Raw genomic sequence first — 21,215 nt, 5'->3', positions numbered from 1 at the left:
CACAGAATATTGTATACAAAGACATATTATGTACAATTAGGAACTAAATCTCTTTCTAGTAGTCAGTTCATTGAAATAGAAAGGTGGGCAGAAGTTAATGAGTATCTATGTGCCAAGAATCTAACTCTAGACCCATCACTTATTTTTCTCAATAACTCTATGAAATATTACTGCCATTTTACAGATACAAAAACTAAGGCTCAAAATGGTTAAATAATCCATGGTATCTGGTTTATACTTCAATGGAGATAATAATGGTATCTATACACTAATATGTATAAAATAGATAACTATTAAGAACCTGCTGTATAAAAAAAAATAAAATAAAATTCAAAAAAAAATCAAGATGAGTGTTTTTACCTTTGTGTAAAAAAATAATAATAATGGTATCTAACTCATAGGGTCATTGTGGATTAGCTAAACTAATACATAAAACACTTAAAAAATTCCTGACACATAGTAGGCACTATGTAATTTTTGCTATTATATTCCATTATATGGTAAAGTATGACAAAGAATGATAAAGTAAGTATACAGTATTTACAATATATGTGTACAAATGTATTATCTAGACATTTACACATGAAACTTGATCACAATTCTCACACTTGCGTACAGTATTTAGGTTACACATCCTAGTAATAAATAATACTTATTACATATTATTCTATTCTTCTGAAATTTGAGATGTTTCTAGACACTCAAAATGTATAAGAAATTTCAATAAAAATAGATAAATTTAGTTTTACTGATGGAAAAAAAACTCACCAATACCTATGTCACCTGGCACATGTTAAAAGAGTTATGATGATGTAATGAACATATGGTTATGATAATATCAATTTCATTCTTAGTGAAGTAATTCTGGTCATTAGGGACTTACTTCATCAATCAGTTTGAAAACTATTTCCTTTTTTGTTGCTAAATTCTCTCTAGTGACCTAGACTAATTAGTGACAGACATCTACCCTTTCCTGACACCACAGAAGACAAATTAATACTTCTCATGTTCATACAGACATAGAAGGAGGAAAGGAGCCTTTGTCTGGCCCTTTGCGTTCCATGTGGCAGCATGTGATTATGGAAGAAATGTCAGCTCTACACTGAATACACTCAAATTTAACCAGGACACCTGTGTTCATCTTCAGCTTCAAAAATCATCCTCATAAAGGAGCAGTCAATGGAATCAACAGAAGATAGTCTGTTTTAAACAGAAGTTTAAGGTCACATCATATACATAAATACCACTACACTTATTCTGATTTTTATTCCTAAGCCTGACCAATACAAGCATTTGGAAATTTAGCGGCCACTGTGCCACCTTAAAAGTGATAAACTGTTCTGGCCGATTTCACAAAGTTTTGCAAAAGTCACCTGACAGAATTCTTAAATTAGGGTGAACTAGTTTAAACACTACTTCAAAAATAATATCTGTATAAATATTTTCACCAGGTAATTATCAGATTTTGTTGTAAAATATGGTTATAAATGTAAGCAGTCATATGCTGTCCTGTGCTATAACAGGAAAATAAAGTACTTATATAATGAAATCTAAAATTGTTGATGTGATTCAAATAAGCCACTGAAGTTAACATGGAAACATGAAAGATAAGGTTGGTGACCCCAGTTTTCCTTATAGTCTGCTATTGTTACTTTGAGGTCCATTCAGCAATTAAGGAGCACACATCCATTGGGTACAATTGTGTTTTTCTCTCTGTGCAAGGCATTATGATTTTTGTTAAAAAAAAGGGCAATAAGTATCACACAGTGCGTGTAATATGATTGGGGAAAAACAACTAGACATATGAAATTGATCATGACTAAGTGCAGACTTGTGTGGTAAAAAATTAAATAAAAGTTCTACAGGATACCAGAAAAAAGCAGCCAACAATTTTCAGAAAGGCGGTGTTTTATGAGAGGGGCTTAGCATTATAAGGAGGATATAGGTAGGGGACATTAAAGTCAAACAACTCTATGAGCTAAGTCACAGAACTAGAATGAGAATGAAGTAGTTTGGAGGCAGTCAGAACGCCCCTGTGACTCAAGTATGAGAAGTGGAGTTGGGGTAAATTATGGAGGGACGGAAGATAACAGGGCAGGGGCTAGAGTTGAAGCACTAGGAAACAGAAATTCACTGAAGGTACAATGAACATATGGAGCTTGACAGAAAACATTCAGTGGCCATCAAAAACTCAATTCTGGAGACAGAAGACAGGATAAGTGTAGTACCTATCCATCTTTTTGAGAAATTTAATACAAAGAAAATTCAAACCTCATATATGACACCAAAAATTATTTACCTGATACTACTCTGACATATAAAATGGAGCATCAGTAATATTTTATTAATATTATTAATATTTATTTATACAAAAGAATTACCTACCAGTTTCTCTACTTTTAATCAATAATTAGAAGTGAAGCCTTAACAGCAAGTTCAAGTATTCAGTTATCCATATTAAGGAAACATGAATGATGGATAAATATATGAATATCTAATTATTTTAAGGTAAACAGTTTTCATGTATTGAAAGGAAACATTTTTATTCCTTTTTGCTTATCCATACATGGTTTTATGTGGATAAAGGGTGAAGATAAAATGTTGAAAGTATTATGAAAGGGTCAGCTCGTGGAGGACTGAGGGGTGTAAATTTTATTCTGGGGTAATTAGGAAACCACAAAAAGGGTTTGACTAGATGGATACAAAGCGATATTTAGGGAAATTTCACCTGATGGTACTACGGAGTAGAGTGGGGCAACAAAATCAGAAGACAGGAAGCCCCTAAAAAGAGGATTTTTATGGATTTAGTTTAGGCATGTGAATCAGGAGGGGGAGGAGGGTGGTGCCAATGGAGATAACAAGAAAGGGAGTGATGTGAGAGGCAGTGAAGAAGTGAACTAACCCATGCATAGGGAAAGTGAGAGGCGCCTCAGCGGAAAAATATCATTACAACTGGGATAATTCCATTTGAACTCTAAATTTCCCATTAGATCATTCACTCTGATCCCTATTAGCATAGCCAATCATCCGCTGATTCCAGCATCAGTGTCACATAGAAAATGTGTCCCATATATGTGTCCATAAATAAAAAGGATGTGGGAAATTCAATTTTGAAAACTGATGCACTGTGTTTGTGTGGCCTGGGGTAAAGAACAGAGAGATAGAGAGAAAGAGAGAGAGAGAAATAAGGCAATGATTCCTGAAAACAGATCTCAAGTACCCTACTTCCTGGTCTAGAGCTTCTGTTACCCCAAAAAGCAAATTAGATTAACAGAATCAACCATGAAAGGATTTTTATCTCAAAACCTTTTTGTGTTCAAAAGAAATAGGGTTACAAAGTTTTAGAACCTTTTATTTCCCAACTCCAAAAGGATTTGTGCCCAAAAGGAACCTAGTGGAACAACTGATTATCAATTGCTGTTGTTTAAATAGGCATTAAATTACATTCTGGACAAAAAGTATTTCAAGGCTATCAATAGATCTCTGTGATATAAGATTCCCAGGCTTCTAAATGTTCCTAATGATAAACTTTATGTCATGAGGAATTAAGACTCTGATGAGAAGAAAGATACTCCATTAACTAGTTTTTAGTATTAAGTTCCCTTTCTTACTTGAGTTCTTTCCATAAAAGCTAAGTAACGATCCTCATTTTGGAGACTGTTTAAACCTACTTTCAGCCCAACCACCTAATTGACTTATATTTCTGAAAACATACTAGAACTGTTTTACAACTGTTCCCCAAAATATTTTTCATTGCGGATAATATATTCCCTTAAAATGTTGCATGGTCTAACATCAAGCCATGCTACATGAGAAATTGGAAAGTAATTAGTATTTAATTACTGAACCTAGGTTCCATTGAATCCTACAGCCTGAAAATGTATTTTACAGAATCTCTGACCCTTCTAAATATCTGTATTTACTATAGAAAAAGCTAACTTCAAAAGGTTACATAATGACTATTACTGAGCCTGCTGAGAATTGTAATTAGTAGTTGCTGTGTCCTGTTTTAACAGATATGTACCTACTGATTTACCTCAATAAGCTTATTTAAAACGAATTGGCATTGTTGTAAAATGCATTACTTCAGTTTCTGATTAGGAAGGTAACTCTAGCTAGTTCTGAAGGTAACTAACTTTTAAGTGTGAAGCTTGCATAATGAGAGTAACAAAATTTCACTAAGAGTGATTTACAATGGATAGATGTGCTTGCTCACGTAATTTTTCCTGAATCTTCAATCAGTAGAAATGCCAACAAACACATGAAAGAATGCTCAACATCACTAATCATTAGAGAAATGCAAATCAAAACTACAATGAGATATCATCTCACACCAGTCAGAATGGCCATCATCAAAAAATCTAGAAACAATAAATGCTGGACAGGGTGTGGAGAAAAGGGAACCCTCTTGCACTGCTGGTGGGAATGTGAATTGGTACAGCCACTACGGAGAACAGTATGGAGGTTCCTTAAGAATCTACAAATAAAACTACCATATGACACAGCAATCCCACTACTGGGCATATACCCTGAGAAAACCATAATTCAAAAAGAGTCATGTACCAAAATATTCATTGCAGCTCTATTTACAATAGCCAGGAGATGGAAACAACCTAAGTGTCCATCATCGGTTGAATGGATAAAGAAGATGTGGCACATATATACAATGGAATATTACTCAGCCATAAAATGAAACGAAATTGACCTATTTGTAATGAGGTGGATAGACCTAGAATCTGTCATACAGAGTGAAGTAAGTCAGAAAGAAAGAGACAAATACCGTATGCTAACACATATATATGGAATTTAAGGGAAAAAAAAAAAACTGTCATGAAGAACCTAGGGGTAAGACAGGAATAAAGGCTGTGTCCTACTAGATCTACTAGAGAATGGACTTGAGGATATGGGGAGGGAGAAGAGTAAGGTGTGACAAAGCGAGAGAGAGGCATGGACATATATACACTACCAAACGTAAGGTAGATAGCTAGTGGGAAGCAGCCGCATAGCACAGGGAGATCAGCTCGGTGCTTTGTGACCGCCTGGAGGGGTGGGATAGGGAGGGTGGGAGGGAGGGAGACACAAGAGGGAAGAGATATGGGAACATATGTATATGTATAACTGATTCACTTTGTTATAAAGCAGACACTAACACACCATTTTAAAGCAGTTATACTGTAATAAAGATGTTAAAAAAAAAGAAATGGCAATGGAATATATTTTAATATTTTTAAGTTTTTCCAGGACTACTAGACAGTTTGCATAAGTGGCCAGGGAGTCTTTCCAAACAGCAAAGGAGGAAAACTTAAAACTAACCAATCAGCCAAATGATCAAAACCAATGAAAACAGGTATCAATGGCCTGGGAAAGAGGCAAGGGCCACTGAAATTCCAAAGATATGGAATCAAATGCAACATTTCCAAATGAAATCTCATCAATGAAAATATGAAGACCTGGCTACAACTTTCCCAAAACGGTAGAATTATTCCTGAATGGCAATAATTCAAATGAATTACGATAATGGTTAGTCTACAGGGCAGTAGAAATAAGTTTCCTAAGACTTCGGTTCTTGCTTTTTCTGCCTTTCTTTCTTCTCCAGAAAAACTGGAGCTGTCTCCACTAGCTACATGCCTATTTAAATTCAAATTTAAAATTTCCAAAAATAAGTCAAATCTCAAAACAAGCTCCTTAGGTGCATTAGCCATATTTCAAGTGCTAAGTTGACACACACAGCTAGTAGCTGTTATGTGGGACAGCACAGATACACAACATTTCCATCATTATATAAAGTTTTACTGGACAGTGCTGGACTAGAGAGCAAGAGAGAAGGTCGCTAATTCTTTGACTTACCAGTAAGTGGGTACAGTGGCAATAGAACACACAGGCAAAGACTAAATATTGACAGTTACCTGCTAGATTTGCAAAAAAATTCCACACCCAAATTCCAGTGTGGTTATGAAATTCAGTTAATAAGAGAAAGGCAATAATTTCAGAGACAAACAACGATAAATTTAGGCTACATTCTATTTTAATGACAAAATCTTAATGGCAAATATGCATCAAGATTTCTTTTCTTCAAAATTTACTTTTATTTTTCCAATATAAGATATAAGAATATGTAAATGTATCAAATGTTTGCTGCCTTTATACCCATTTTAAGTAATTCCTAATGTAAAATTATTTACACATTAACATTTTTTCTATTTAATGCTATATGCTTTCTTTCCTTAACAACAAGAAGTCATGAATTCAGGAGCTTCTTTGGATGATTAGCTAAAACAGATTAAGACAATAAATATGGTTGATCAGAGGAAAGAATTTTTAAAGTTTAGTTTTTTCTTACTTAGAAAATCTTGTAAATCAAGTAACTCCAATAAAAGTTTTTTAAAAAGAAAATCTTCAGGTAAATGATGACTAACATTGCCTATTACATTGCCTTTTTTTAGTGGGTCCTCTTTATAACAATTTTCCAAAATCAGAGAATTTCCAAACTAAAGAGGAAGGCCATAGCTTAGACTTAACATTCTCATTTGACTTGGAGAAAGTATCAAATTACCATTATTACTTCTTGGCATATTAGCAGGATACTATTAAAGCTTTACATATATCTACTTGCATCTCCTGATTCAGAATCAATTATAGCAAGAATATCTTTTGACTATAAAAAGCTGATTATGTTCATTCAGACAACAGAATATTATTCAGTGCTAAAAAGAAATGAGCTATCAAGCCATGAAAAGACATGGAGGAATTTTAGTGAAAGGAGCCAATCTGAAATGGCTAGTTATTGAATGATTCCAAGGATATGACATTTTGGGAAAGGCAAAACTATGGAGATAGTACTAAGATAAGAGGGTTCCAGCGGTTGGGAAGGTGGGAAAAACAGATGAACAGGCAGAGAAGAGAGGATTTTTAAGGCAGTGAAAATACTCTGTATGGTTACTATGATACATGTTATTATACATTTGTCCAAACCCATAGAATGTACAACACCAAAAATGAATTCTAATGTAAACTATGGACTTTGGGTGATTATGATGTGTCAATGCAGGTTCATCACTTGTAACAAATGTACCACTCTGGTGGGAGATGTTGATAATGGGAGAGATTATGCATGTGTTGGGGCAGGGGGCATATGGGAAATCTCTGTACCTTTGTTTTAATTTTGCTGTGAATCTAAAACTGCTCTGAAAAAAACAATAAATATTTTTTAAAATGTGGCCGCACATTTTAGAAAACAGGAATTATTTTTACAAATTATCATGCAACAGGCATAGAATCAAAAGTATATGAAACTGGATCTAACTAGTACTTCTTGAAGGAAAGATTTTTAAATCTGGTAATTAATTTATCTTGCTAGACAAATTCACCTGCTACCTTAGTTATCTTATCAGGGAAGCAACCCACAATGGGATTGGAAGAATATTTAGTCTTGAGAGTCCAGTTTGAGTCACAACCTCCCATCCTTCCAGCTGTCACTTCCTGACTCCCATACTTCCCTTCTCCAAGTTCATCATGGCCTCAACTCCTTTGAACCTTCTTTTTTATTCCAATCCATCAGACCATGCCTTTAACCCTCTCTTCTTTCTTTATCCAGCCTAAACTCCATGGAGCGTCACTACAAACACCTTTTTTTCCCCAATTACCTTGTCTTTTGCTGAACCAACATCACAAAACCACAAACCTATATGATCCTTCTATGTATATTTTGAAAAGATTACTGAAGACAGCACAGGAAAAAGAAAACCACACCTTCGTGAGGACAAAGCTCCCAACTCAGTCAGACCCTCTACTCTGGCAAGCTCACATTTCTGTGCCCTCATTTTTCCATGGCTTTGCACGTGTAGGGTTCTCCATCTAGAAGGACTTTCCTGACTTCTATCTGGCAAATGCTGACTCATATTCCAGTGGATACCTCAGACACCATCTCCTGTGTGAAGCCCTTCTCAACCTCCACTCATTACTGAGACAGTATTCAAGGCTCCTATAGTACCTTGGTTAAGTTCCTATCCCACTGGGTAATAGTTATTTATTTTTTAAATTTACTTATGTCCTTTTTTTTTTTACTATGGACTTACTGAGGGGAAGGATGCTGTTTTCTTCTCATTTATATCCTCAGCAAGGAGCAGAATGTCTGACATTTAAATTTTTGGTGAATACATGAGTGAACGAATAAATGTATAAACAAATGGACAAACAAGATACCACCTCTGACCTTTTGTAAAAATGTGTTTTAAGTCAACGCACTTCATACATTTCAGGATTGGTTTCATTATTATGGAAAAAATATATACCTGACATAGTATGATTTAGATAGTGCTGTGGGAAATAGCATCAATGAAGATCTCATCAACGTAACACCTATCTATCAGCTTTGCAGTCTCAATAATCAAATGTTCCTCACATATCCTACCCTTCTGCAGATGCAGCCATAAGTACTCCTATTTTGGATATTAGCTCTAATTCAATTTTTATTCATAATAGTCAAATATCAAAGCTCCTTCCTCATGTATAAAAATAGTAAGCCATTACGTTTTTCCTGTATTACAAATATCTAATCTTCAGAAACAGAATTTGCTTTTTAGCTGCGTCATTAATTTATAAAACAGTTAACTCAAAGAAACATTAATTAACATTTCAAGGGAATCTGAATCAAGTCAATTTTTACTACATGTTCTGACACAGGATTTTTCAGACTTGGCAATAGTTCCTTTGCCTAGCTAAGCACTCTGCTTTTCATTCAGTCTTCCCACAGACATTCACGCACACAAAACTAAGTGCTAGATATTATGTCAGGCACTAAAGACCCCAAACTGAAGAAAACTGGGTCCTGCCCTAATGTAGCTTAGTCTAGTCATCTTACATGGTATCTGTGTGCATATTCCCAGTTCTCTCTTTCCTCTAGGCTGTTCCTTACCAGCTGCTCTATCAGAACTTAGGTCAAAGGATTCACCAAACTTTTTATTTATTTATTTAGATTTAGATTTCCAGCTATTCTTTACCCATGTGCCAGGAACTTGCAGACACTTTGTACCTTTTCTATTTAAAAAAAAATTTATTTCAGTACTCTCACTTTCCTATTCATACTCAAGGACCCTTTATTTTTTTTATCTATTTATTTTTTTTGCGGTACGCGGGCCTCTCACTGTTGTGGCCTCTCCCGTTGCGGAGCACAGGCTACGGACGCGCAGGCTCAGCGGCCATGGCTCACGGGCCCAGCCGCTCCGCGGCATGTGGGATCCTCCCGGACCGGGGCACGAATCCGTGTCCCCTGCATCAGCAGGCGGACTCTCAACCACTGCGCCACCGGGGAAGCTCAAGGACCCTTTATTTATTTTCTCTTTTTATACTTTCTTCTACCCACCTGTACCTTAGACCTGTTAATAGCATGTGTAGGCATTTCTGTACACTGTTGAGAATGATGGAAAGACCTAGTTCAGATCTGGGCTTTGCCACTTGCTGGCTTTGTAACCTAGGGCAAGCCACTAACCCCGCAGATACAAATACACACAATTTGTGAGGGTTAGATGGCATAATGTATGTCACGAATTCTCAAAAGTTTTCAAATGGATAACAGTGGATTGAAGTGCTTCATTTGGATTTGGATAACTTGGTGGATTGAAGTGCTTCATTTGGATAACTCAGTGGATTGAAGTGCTTGCTGATTCCTCGTCTGTTCTATCTCTTCCCAGCAGTCCCTGAACTGTGAAAGTTATCACAGTCCATCATTTAACCTCTCCAACATCTGGACATCTTTCTAGCTCACTTAAATCCATCAGGCTTGGCTTAATACACATTTTCTAATGGTCCATTTTTGCTGGAAATTAAATGTCCTTGGTGTAAAGCTTCTTTATAACAATTTCTCATATACTTGAAGTATTTATTAGGCCATCTCATCCCCTTTTTTTCTTTTTACAATGTAAATAACTCTAATTCTTTACCCTTCCTTATAACTTCTATTTAAAGACATTTTAATAATGTTTCTGTCTTCCAAGCTTTAGAGAAATATGATTCTTTCTATCTACAAATAAAGTGGTCTAAGATCTATATACCACATAGATGCCTTGCACGAAAGACAAAAGAATGAAATGCATAATATTTATTTATACATTTTACTGCATGGAATTGAATCGTATTATAACAGAAGCTTGCCCCTAACCATGGAGTCAGCAGAGTACGTTCGTCATATAAAGTAAGTGAATATTAAACTTTTCTCTTCATAAAGTTTACAGTCAGCCTGGAAAGAAGTAGGAAAGCAAACATATCTGTAGGAAAACTACACATTTCGTGGATATCACTGCAGGATATACTTGATGTAAAATTTCACTAGAATATTTTCCTTCAAATCTAAAAGCCTCCAACTCACTCCTTATTAGATCCCTAGGATTCCACAGACAACAAAACCCAGTATTTTAACAGAGCATCTTATTCATTTGTGCTGATTCACACTGAGACAGCAAAGAACCAAAGTAGTGAATAAAATTAACTTTTGACAACAAGTAACAATTTAGGAGTTTTAAGTATACGATTTCATCTCATCTAAATGAAATCCACAAAGATGGCACTAGTATCTGAAACAGACATATACATGTCTCAGGTCAACCTCCAAAAATAAAAAGCTTAAATACCAAGACTTCAATGTATTAAAATGTCTAGGAAAATAGATGAGCTAATTAAATTCAATTTTTATTATTCAAACATAGATACAGACTTCTATAAGTCAAAATTTATTCCTGTGAAAATCTTGCAAAGGGGAAAGTTAAGGGGATTTTCATGATTCTCTTACTGGACTATTAGCTATAAGAAAATCTAATGTAATTATCAATTAATATTCTGCATTTCTCCTTTTTCTCTTACCTCACTCAGAAATGATTCAAAACAGATTACTCTGTGATATAATCCTATAAAATTCCAGACCTTTAAGCTTTCAAATATGATTTTTTGTAGTGTCAAAATTTCTCACTTGACACTTTTTGAGAGGCATTATTTCTTAATTTTTCTTAATTATTCCTTATTTTTAATTATCTCCTATTTACTTTAATTATATCTTAATTATTTTAAATATAAAAGCGATAAAGCAAATTTATAGAATATTTAGCAAAGAAAGAAAACATATACCCACACATAATTTGATCTCCCCAATAAAATTAATGTCAGCATTTTTAAAACTTTTAAAGTCTTATTTACACAAAGGTTTAAGATAATTCATTTCTATTGAATACTTTTTTCAAGTACAGAAAAGCATAAGTAAAAAGTCACTTATAGGTCCATTGCCACCAACAATCACATTTTTGTATATATCAATCTAGTTTTTTTTTCCTCCTAGCAGAACTGTGTGTGGTTTTTATTTGATTGTTATTTTGTTTGCATAGCTGTACTTCTGAGTCTTGTGGTAAACCCTGCTTGAGGTAAGCAGAGTTTTCTGAAAAGTTTCCTGTGTCTAGTTATACCTTGATCTCCACAGTAAGGAATTCTCATAATGAAATAAGCGTATCAACCCATTCACATTCTCCCATGCTCATTAGTGAGACTGACTGAACAACCACAGTTTCTGCAATCAGCATTTCTTTTCAAGGCTCTTCTGATAAATTGATAATGAGCCTATTAGTCACTGAGGGAAATTAGAGTGATGGAAAAAGGCCACTGGGACATTTGCTTCTGCTGCTGCTGGACTCAAAATTCCATGATGCTGCCAAAATTGAAGTCTTTTAAATGTCCATGGTCTTAGTAAGAACTAAAATCCCACAGGAACATCTGAGTGGCTGACTCTAGGTAATGTGACCTGCAAGGGTTTAGGGAAAGGTAATTATCTGATCTCATATGCTTTCCACCTTCTTTTTTTTTTTTTTATTGAAGTATAGTTGATTTACAATGTTGTGTTACTTTCTGCTGTACAGCGAAGTGAATCAGTTACACAGATACATATAGCCACTCTTCTTTAGATTCTTTTCCCATATAGGTCATTACAGAGTATTGAGTAGAGTTCCCTGTGCTGTACAGTAGGTCTTTATTAGTTACCTATTTTATATTTAGTAGTGTGTATATGTCAAACCCAATCTCCCAATTTATCGCCCCCCCTTCCCGCCGGTAGCTGTTAAGTTTGTTTTCCAAGATAGTAAATAATTCCTCTTCAAATTACAGAACATGTTTAGACCCTAAGAGCCAAAATATGACAGATATCCACTTTAATTACTTTCCAGGCTTGAGCATATCTGAGAAGTTTGACACCAGTCTGATTTTATCACTCTGTTTACAATGTATTGGTTTAGTCTGTATACTGTGGAGTTTTGCCCCTCATAACAGTAATTTGAAATTTCAGCCAGGATGTGTCTAGATCAAGTTTCCCTTCACTGACCTTGCTTGATTTGCTCACTCAAGACAATTTTTTTTTCCTCCCTAGTGCATTTTTCTTCAGTTATATCTTTGACTATTTCTTTAGTTTCAGTTGTCTTTGCTGTGTACCTATATATGTTATATACCTATAAACCTTACAGTTCCATTCTTTGTTTTTATTTCCACTTAAAAAATCATATTATTCGAGTCTTAGTCCTTTGCCTCAATATTCTGAAAGAACTTCTCAAGTTTATGCAGCACATCCCTGATTTTATTATATGTAGTACAAATTCTGTTCTTCAGTATTTCTGATTCAGACTGAATTATAATATTGCATTTTTAACATCAAATCCCTTTTTAATTCTTCCATTGCACTTGCTATTGTCCTTTCATCTTAGCCAGTTCTTCCTTTATAAATATATACTCCCACTTAAAGGAGAATAGGTCTTTCTGAAAGACTGGTGACACTAAACATTTTTTTTTCCAGTCTTTAGAATAAACTACTACTTTCAAAGCATCAATTTCTTCTAAGTCTTTCCCCGCCTTGTTTTATTCCCCAGTATTTTTTTCTTAGGTCCTATGCTTTATTTTTTCCTGTTCTGCAGCATCTGTTTTGACAGTCTTCTGTTTATTAATCCTCAAATGATGTGGCATCTCCCCAGACTCAGTGTCAGTCAACAAAGTGTTTGAATGGACCTAACTTCATTCTCTATCTACTTCTGTTCTAGTTGAACCCTCTTTGCAGCTCTGTGGCTAAGAATCTGATGTGCATAGCTCCTTACCTGATTCTCACCCAAGATGCCCTTCTGGCTGAGATGGGATGCTCCCCTCTGCTACCATTTGTCTCTAAAATCCCTTCTGACATACCCATCAATGTTTCTCTTGCTTCCAAATATTTTCACTTGGTGAGAAACATATCTCAGGTTCCAATTTTTTACATGGTGCCAGGTTACCTGTCCACTTCTTGTCCTACTGTTTTCCTAACTAGATGGTTATAGCTATTGATAGGTTTAAGGAGATAGCATGCTGGCTCCCTAAAGAGTAACATTTTCTTTCTGAAGCAAACTATGAAATGAAGGAACAGAGATACATCCTCCCTGCTTTCATGTGAACATAAGAAAAGATGGACCACTGATTGAAATTTTCATTCCATTGAACTTAAAATATAAGTGAAGACTATATACTTATTTATACAAATAAGAATCTTTATAAATAACCTATAAAATTCATCCCCAAATTTTTGCCACTGTATATTGCAACTGGTTTTTAGTATTGTTCAGTTTTGTCTTTTTGAGATCTTTACAGATATTCTACTGTTATTGAGAAGAGGTTGCAGTAGCTAGACATACTATTTTTAACCAGAAAATCCTTGCTAACTACTACCAAAATTTGTAAAATCTGGATGCTTAACTTTTAAAAGTATTCCAGGACTTCCCTGGTGGCACAGTGGTCAAGAATCTGCCTGCCAATGCAGGGGACACGGATTCGAGCCCTGGTCTGGGAAGATCCCACATGCCCCGGAACAACTAAGCCCACGTGCCAGGACTACTGAGCCTGCACTCTAAAGCCTGTGAGCCACAACTACTGAGCCTGTGTGCCACAGCTACTGAAGCCCTCGCGCCTAGAGCCCATGCTCCACAACAAGAGAAGCCACCGCAGGGAGAAGCCCGTGTACTGCAACAACAAGTAGCCCCCGCTCGCTGCAACTAGAGAAAGCCCGCGTACAGCAACGAAGCCCCAATGCGGCCAAAAATAAATAAATAAAATAATTTTTTTTAAAGAAGTATTCCAGATAGAAACGGTTTCCAAACAGATCTGTGGAGGCAGAATAACATAAATGAGGTTATAAATTAAGCTACTGATTCCCCTGTAAGCAAGAAAAATATTCTTAAAGTGCATATTCAATCCAAGTAACTATTGTCTCTTTTAAGATTTCTTGAACTATTTTTTATTTTTTAAAACATTTAACTGCATAAAAATGAAATTCATATACAATTTATGATTCAATGTCAATAGTTAGCAAACATATTCGCAGGAATTATAATCCTAGGTACAGCAGTTTATTTCATCAAATATCCACTGCTTTTAAATAATGTATAACCATAAGATAATCAGATGGCTACAGTTAACTAGAATCTCTTATTTTTTATTAAACAGTGCCATCAATTCTAGAACATATTTTTGTTAGATTTTTAAAACAAATTTTTCATCAAAATTGTTCCCTCAAACTCAAGACCAACTAGACAGGCCATAAAATAATGCCTCTAAACAGATTTACACCACTAGAGATTATACAGGCTAGCCAGTAATCATGTAATGACATGTGTTTTTTGTATTTGCATTTTGTACATTATGTAACATCTTACCTCAGAACTTAAATCATTAGATAATAATGAGTCTATTTTACCAGAAAGAAGAGAGTTTAGGGTTTCCTTTAAAAGTATGCATTTCTACATCATAGGATTCATACTTTGGAATAGATTCAAATGCTGTTTTGGAAAATGTTGTCCCTGAAACCACCTGAGAGGTCTGTTATAAATGCAGATCCCCAGGCCCTATACCAGGCCTGTGAAATCAGAATCTCTGGGTGTGGGGTTAGAATTTCTGCTTTTTCAAAAGTTCCTTGGATAATTCTTTATTCATGAAAGTCTGAGAATCACTACTCAAATTGACTAAACAATACTAAAGGATTAAAAGTTAATCTGGGGAAACAAGGAAGGCTCTGATTTTATTTTACAATCCCATTCTAAGGGACTCCAGGGAAAGAACCAAGGTCACATTTCAGAAATCCATGAGCATTTATCCTATCTGAAACAATCAGTTTGGTAAAAATACTTCCAAAACTCTAGTAACTCAAGTTACTACTTGTATTGACTCAAATGATGTAGGTAGTTTACCACGTAGAAATGCATGAATCATTTACAAAAGTAATGTTCCCCCAGAGGTTTCAGCAGATCAACTAACAAAAGACACACAGCCATACAGTCGGATTGCAGAATATATCTCAACTACCAGCGAGAAAACCAGAATCAGATGTCAACCATTTTATTAAGTCTCATGGCAGTTTCACTTTTTTGCCATTAATAACATTCCAAGAGCTAGCCTCCAAAACTCAGTGGTCACTCTCTTAGATCACCATGTTAAAAAACCATCTGACAGTGTTACTTGAGGCATGTTATAAAGTTGTTGCGAGTAGCACAACCAAGGAGCCAGACCCGATTCCAAAGCAATCAGTCTCCCACATCAAGGATTTGAAATGAAATATTCTGCTAAGGCAGCAACCGAATCTTCCAGCTAAACTGTGTAAAACTGCCAAGAGTAAGTTGCTCATTACATTAAGACTCTAGAGACATTCAGAAGCCAATTATGATTCTACTGAAAGAGATACTTAGGAATAGTTTCTGATCTTCATTTGATGGTAGCAAGTAGACCACATTGTTAATGCACTTGTTTTCAGCTATCTGAAACTATCATTTAGTCTATATAGACAATTCAAGTTTGGCTTACCATTAGCTTACCTTCAGTAAGTACCGTGTGTGCGTGTGTGCGTGTGTGCGTGTGTGTGTGTGTGTGTGTGTGTGTGTGTGTCTAACATAAATAAGGTAAAAACAGCTCTGCTAGTTTCAATAAAATTTCACCTAGATGAGAAACATCTTAAAACTGAATTAAACCATAAAAGCAAATTAAATATGCAAATAATGCACTCACATTGGGAAAAAAAGTTTTTTATCAATTATTAACAATTAGTTTTTTTTTAAAGTTCACAGGATAAATGAGAGAATTTAAAACCATTAAATCATCCAGAGACAATTTCTATTTCTATTTGCTTAAAATAAAGGTCTTCAACTACTAGGATTAGCTGTGTTTGTTTTAAAGTCACCTATTTGTTAGTGATGTTTTAGTTTCCAGTTTAGTCAGCTTCAGACCCTCAAGGTCCACAAGCATTCTATCTTTCAAAACTGTAACTGTTTGCGTAGATACCCTCAGACAGACAAGGGAATAGAGATCAAAGAAGGAAGACAGAAAGACGCCACAATTCAGAAGTTACCATAAGCACACAGTACCTTGCACTGTGAGGAAAACCGATGCAGCCGATAATCCTCCTTCACTGGAAACCACACAGTGATATTCTCCGGCATCGCTGAATTTCACACTCCTCAGCTCCAGGGAAAGGTTGGCCAAGATCCTCATTCCTGCTGGATCTGCCAGCCTGACATCTCTGTCATTCCTCCGCCAGGTTAGATTGTAATCCACCGCACTGATGACAAGACAGGTCAAAAGTGTTCTTTCTCCAGGAGCGACTGTAACATTATTAGGCACTTGGATGACTGGCGGGGGCTCTGTGTGAAATGAAAAGATCCAAATTGAAAGACCCAGAAGTCATTTTGCTCACTCATAGAGGTGGTTTAAAAATTTAATGAGCATGTGTTGAATATCTAGTAGGAAAGATGCAGTACAACGGAACGTATTCATTAATACGTATGTCTGTCATCCCAAGAAAATTATCATCTAGTTGAAAAATGCTTTCAGTAGGAGTGCATGTTTACATACCAAAGTACACTGAAGTCCAAATCTGTAAATTATAGATACGAGGAACAAAGAGGCATGGCAAAATGATATGACTAGACTGATTCAGGATTGCAGAATGAGTCAAATTTTGATTTGAATTGTGAAGAAAGTAGCATTTATGGATTTTTAAAATTTAAAACCATTTACTTAGTGTTTTAAAGAAAATAGCGCATGAAGTATGGTAGATATGGAAAAGATACAATGGTATCAGCTTTAAGGGGATTATAAACTCATTAAGACACAGTACATTAGAGTAAGATGAATTTCTCCCAGTGAAGATGAGGAATGTTTGATTTAAGAAAGGCAAGTTAACAGTAAGGCACAGACTTTAAAAAAAATTATACACATAGGACCATGTACACAAAAGGCATTGAGTAATGCACGCGCATTTCAGATGTGGTCAAAAGGCACTTACTAATTAAATATTTAACTACATTTCTAGAGAAAATCACATATTGCTCTAGTTAGGTTTGAGAATACTGTAAATCCAAATGCCCCTGTAAAGCTCACTCTGCCCAAATGCTTTAAAATAACCTGCCACAGCAAGCCATTATTGAGCAATAATATAGCAATAAAAACTAGCTGGAAACCCATGTGTCTGTTTCAGTTTAAATGTGAAAGAGTATCAGATATTCAAGATCCAACTTCATACTTCTTTATTCAAAACTATATATACGTGCAGATGAATAACATAAGCCTATAATAAAACCTAGAAGTAATACGCCAAAACCATAGTGGTCATCTCTGAGAGAGAGAAGTGTGTATATTTTTCATATTTTCCTTTATATTTATCTTTGTTTTCCAAACATTTTTAGAGGAGTATATGTTATTCTAAATCATTTTTAAAATCCTTAATTTTTACAATTCTGCTATGTTTTTAAAATCTCTTATGAAAATAGCTAATGAATCAATTGGAAAGAGTACAGGAGAAAGTTAGGAAGGTCTGACGGAAGTCTGGTTAGGCTTGACAGATAAAATACAGGATGGTTTGCTAAATTTGAATTTAGATAAATATCAAATAACATTTTAGTATAAGTATGACTCATGAAATATTAGAGACACATTTAACTGGGCATCTTATGTTTTTATTTGCTGAGTCTGGCAAACATAGGCTGCCTAGCTTTATCCCTAATTAGCTGTATGACCTTAGATAAGCCAATTTATTCACAATGTTTGTTTCCCTATTTGAAAAATGAGATGATTAAATTAGGTAATCTGAAAGACCCCTTCTAGCACTAAGGCTCTGTGATGCTAACGTACAAGATGGTATGGACCATCAAAGACCCGGAGGCGAGTATTTGTGAACACGTGTTGACACTGTATCAAAATCTTTTTGAAGACCACAAAACATTTTGTGTGGGTTTCTTTTTTTGTTCTTTTTAAACAAACTTCTTCAACTAGACTAGGGAATTTTAGAAAATGTAAAATCCCATATTATGGGCATACAGGGAAGGCTGGGTGCACACCTAGATCCTTCTCAAGGACCTAGGCACTCATTTCCCTAGCTGCTCTGCTTTTGGGCTACTGAGCTCATGGCCAAGGGAGCTAACATGCTCGGGTTAGACCCCCTTTCCAGTGCAGCCCACTTCCAGGGACCACTTAATGAAAGAAAAAGATGCAGCTCTCTTGCCTCAATTCAGGGTCACCCCAGCTCCAGAATTCCCTGTAGGATCAGCTGAGGCCCCTGTTGTGATTATATCACAGTTTAACTTCTTCCACTCCCTTACAGGTGTTCTTTCCTAGGAAACTCAGCAATAACCCTCTTGCGTGCAAAATCTGCCTCAGAGTCTATTTCCTCTTCAAATATAAATTCAAATACGTAAAATGCCAACTTTCTGCTAATATCCAGGAGGAGAGGAGATTTTAAATATGACATACAATACCATCACTGCATAAATATCTACAGATAATAGTATATGCACTGAAATATTTATGCATACATCAATAAATTTGGTGGTGATGGAGGAGACGATGGAGAATTACAGCAGTTTGCAAAAGAGGCCAAGATAACAAATTACCGGAAACAGCCTGGTCCCGGGAGGATGAGGGGCAGTCATTCTTAAGTGAAAGAATGGCTGAGGCTAGGATTAGGGGACCAGAGATGAAACCTCAAAACTGAGAAAGAATGATAAGCATAGGCCTTGTGACATTAGGTAACGATCACTGGACTGAGAGTCAGGAGGCTAAGAATCTACTTCTCACTACCTATCCATCTGATCAGAAATGGGGCACCTGCCTGCTCTGGGCTTCAGTTTCTTTAGCTATAAAATGATGAGGTGGTATAATATTATTTCCAAGTCTTACCCTGTTCTAAAAGAATATCCTGAAATTAAAATTTAAGATTGCCTGTCACTGACATGCCCTTGACAAGTTTTCTCTTTTCAATTTTACTTAAAGCCAAAATGTTGGTATTGTATGTATGTGTGCATTGCAGGTGGGGGACATTATGCTAAAAAAATAAATTCAGTAGAGAAAATTAATATAAAGTAAAGTACAAAATATCATTTGTAAAGAATTTTTTCCTGCTTCTGCAGTTCTGTTCATTGTTTCCTATATGTTTATATGCAATAAAGAGGTATAATTCTTTTTACACCCATTTTGCATTTAAAACCGATATATCAATAACCAATATCTCCAATGAACCAAAAATCCTTAAAAATGTTGTCTAGAAGGAAATGCTGAAAAAAAAATGAAGTAACATATTGCTAGAACTTTAACTTTTCTTGAAACAGTTCTTGGGTGCTATTTGACTTTATAAATGTTCACCCACAGTGATACAAAAACATCACCATTCCATCATGCCGTGCTTTCCCAACACTCCTGTCCAAAGTATGAGATCTAATTATCCTGTGAATTCAAATCTGATTCTGGTGTGCTGGTTAGTAGTGACAGTAGGGTGGCTGAGCCAGGACCTGGGTGGAGGTTTGAGGCTGGAAGATTAAACAAAAGTTAGCCCAGAAAGAAATGTCCACGCTTTCAAGTCCAAAGGGGCACTTGCTTGCTACTTCTGCTGTTACAGTCATTGTCATACAATCCACGCTTCTGCCCTTCTTTCATAATTAACCAGTGGGACACAATTCCTGAAAAGTGGCTTTGGTATAGTAAAACTTCCTAGCAATACCATGGCTCGGCTGGCACAGATTAATACTAGAAGGGCACATGTAGAGTGTATATTTGGCAGTTACTGATACCACAGGGCCAAATTCTTGGCAGTCAGTTCAGGAGTTCTTTCTGGTACTTTCCAGTTATTTATGCAAGATGTCTGAATCAACTCACTCAAACCTCTTTCCCTATTGTCTTTCCCTTAATTAATACTGCTGGGGAAAAAACCCTCAAGTGCTCAAGTGTTAGTTTCCCCAGAAGCTGAGGAATGTTGACAACGATTCCAATGTTTTTCATAATTACTGGAGATGAAAAAAATGAATAGTTTATGATGCATGTCAACTTGCTAAATTGTTTCAGAAGACGAACTTTATTTTTCTAAGAATAAGAGAAAATGAATAATCTACTGCAAGAAGAACAGGCTTGCACGCCTCTGTTTTAAAGTTCAGCTTGGACTTAATGATAACAAACATAAATCCTAGGCTTCTAAACAGCCCTACAGTTATAAGGCTACTTTTGTCTTAAATTTTCCAAAGAAAATGCACATCAATACTAAATTGACAATTCAGACATTGTTATAAACTCAACAGGCACATTTAAGTCAGAACAGGCTTACTATTAAACACACAGCAACCCTAGGCTAGGAGGCAGGTAGAAAATAACTGAGTCAAAACAAAGTTTCCAATAAATTCTAGATATATGCTGAGTAAGTGGCTTAAGTCCTGATCAATGATAATATATGGTAGTCTGTTTGGTTTCTAATTGATAATGGTAGTCTTTTGGGTTTCTAATCTGGGAGATTAGAGGAAAAAATGAATTTTTTTCACTAAAATATATTCTACCTTGTAAAGTAATCTGAGCCTTGCCCATTTATTCATAGGAAACACACTATTTAAATGTAACTTAATTAGCATGACTTCTGCCCTTCTTAATACCAATATTGTAGCCACTGAGGTCCTATGTTTTTTGAATGTGATACTTTCCTTATTGTCTTCAACTTAGATGTCAGAATCCATTCACAAAAGCACTCTGCTCATTATAAATATGGGAGAGGGAAAGGGAAAGTTGAACGTTGCTATAATCAGAATGGATCTCTCCCTTTTCTGATATTTTATTTTTTCAATGGAAAATACTATATGGAGATCAAAAAATATTTATTGAGTCCCCATAATAATAATAATGATAATAACAACAACAATAATAAAAACAGCTAA

The 21,215-nt window shown here is 35.6% G+C and overlaps 1 protein-coding gene across 1 annotated transcript in view; it reads right to left on the bottom strand.

Annotated features, from left to right (window-relative positions):
- The window catches only part of HMCN1 (hemicentin 1), a gene marked incomplete at its 5' end in the record, with an annotated part of 521,222 nt that overhangs the window by 301,620 nt on the left and 198,387 nt on the right, over window positions 1-21,215 (bottom strand). The window contains one exon of the mRNA XM_082648266.1: window positions 16,395-16,670. Within this exon, the coding sequence (XP_082504392.1) occupies window positions 16,395-16,670 (276 nt within the window). The remainder of the gene's footprint in view (window positions 1-16,394; window positions 16,671-21,215) is intronic.

The sequence above is a fragment of the Grampus griseus genome (assembly GCF_964374135.1).
Source record: "Grampus griseus genome assembly, chromosome: 1".
NCBI lineage: Eukaryota > Metazoa > Chordata > Mammalia > Artiodactyla > Delphinidae > Grampus > Grampus griseus.
The sequence above is the reverse complement of the archived record's forward strand: the minus strand, read 5'-3'. Positions and strand labels throughout refer to the sequence as shown.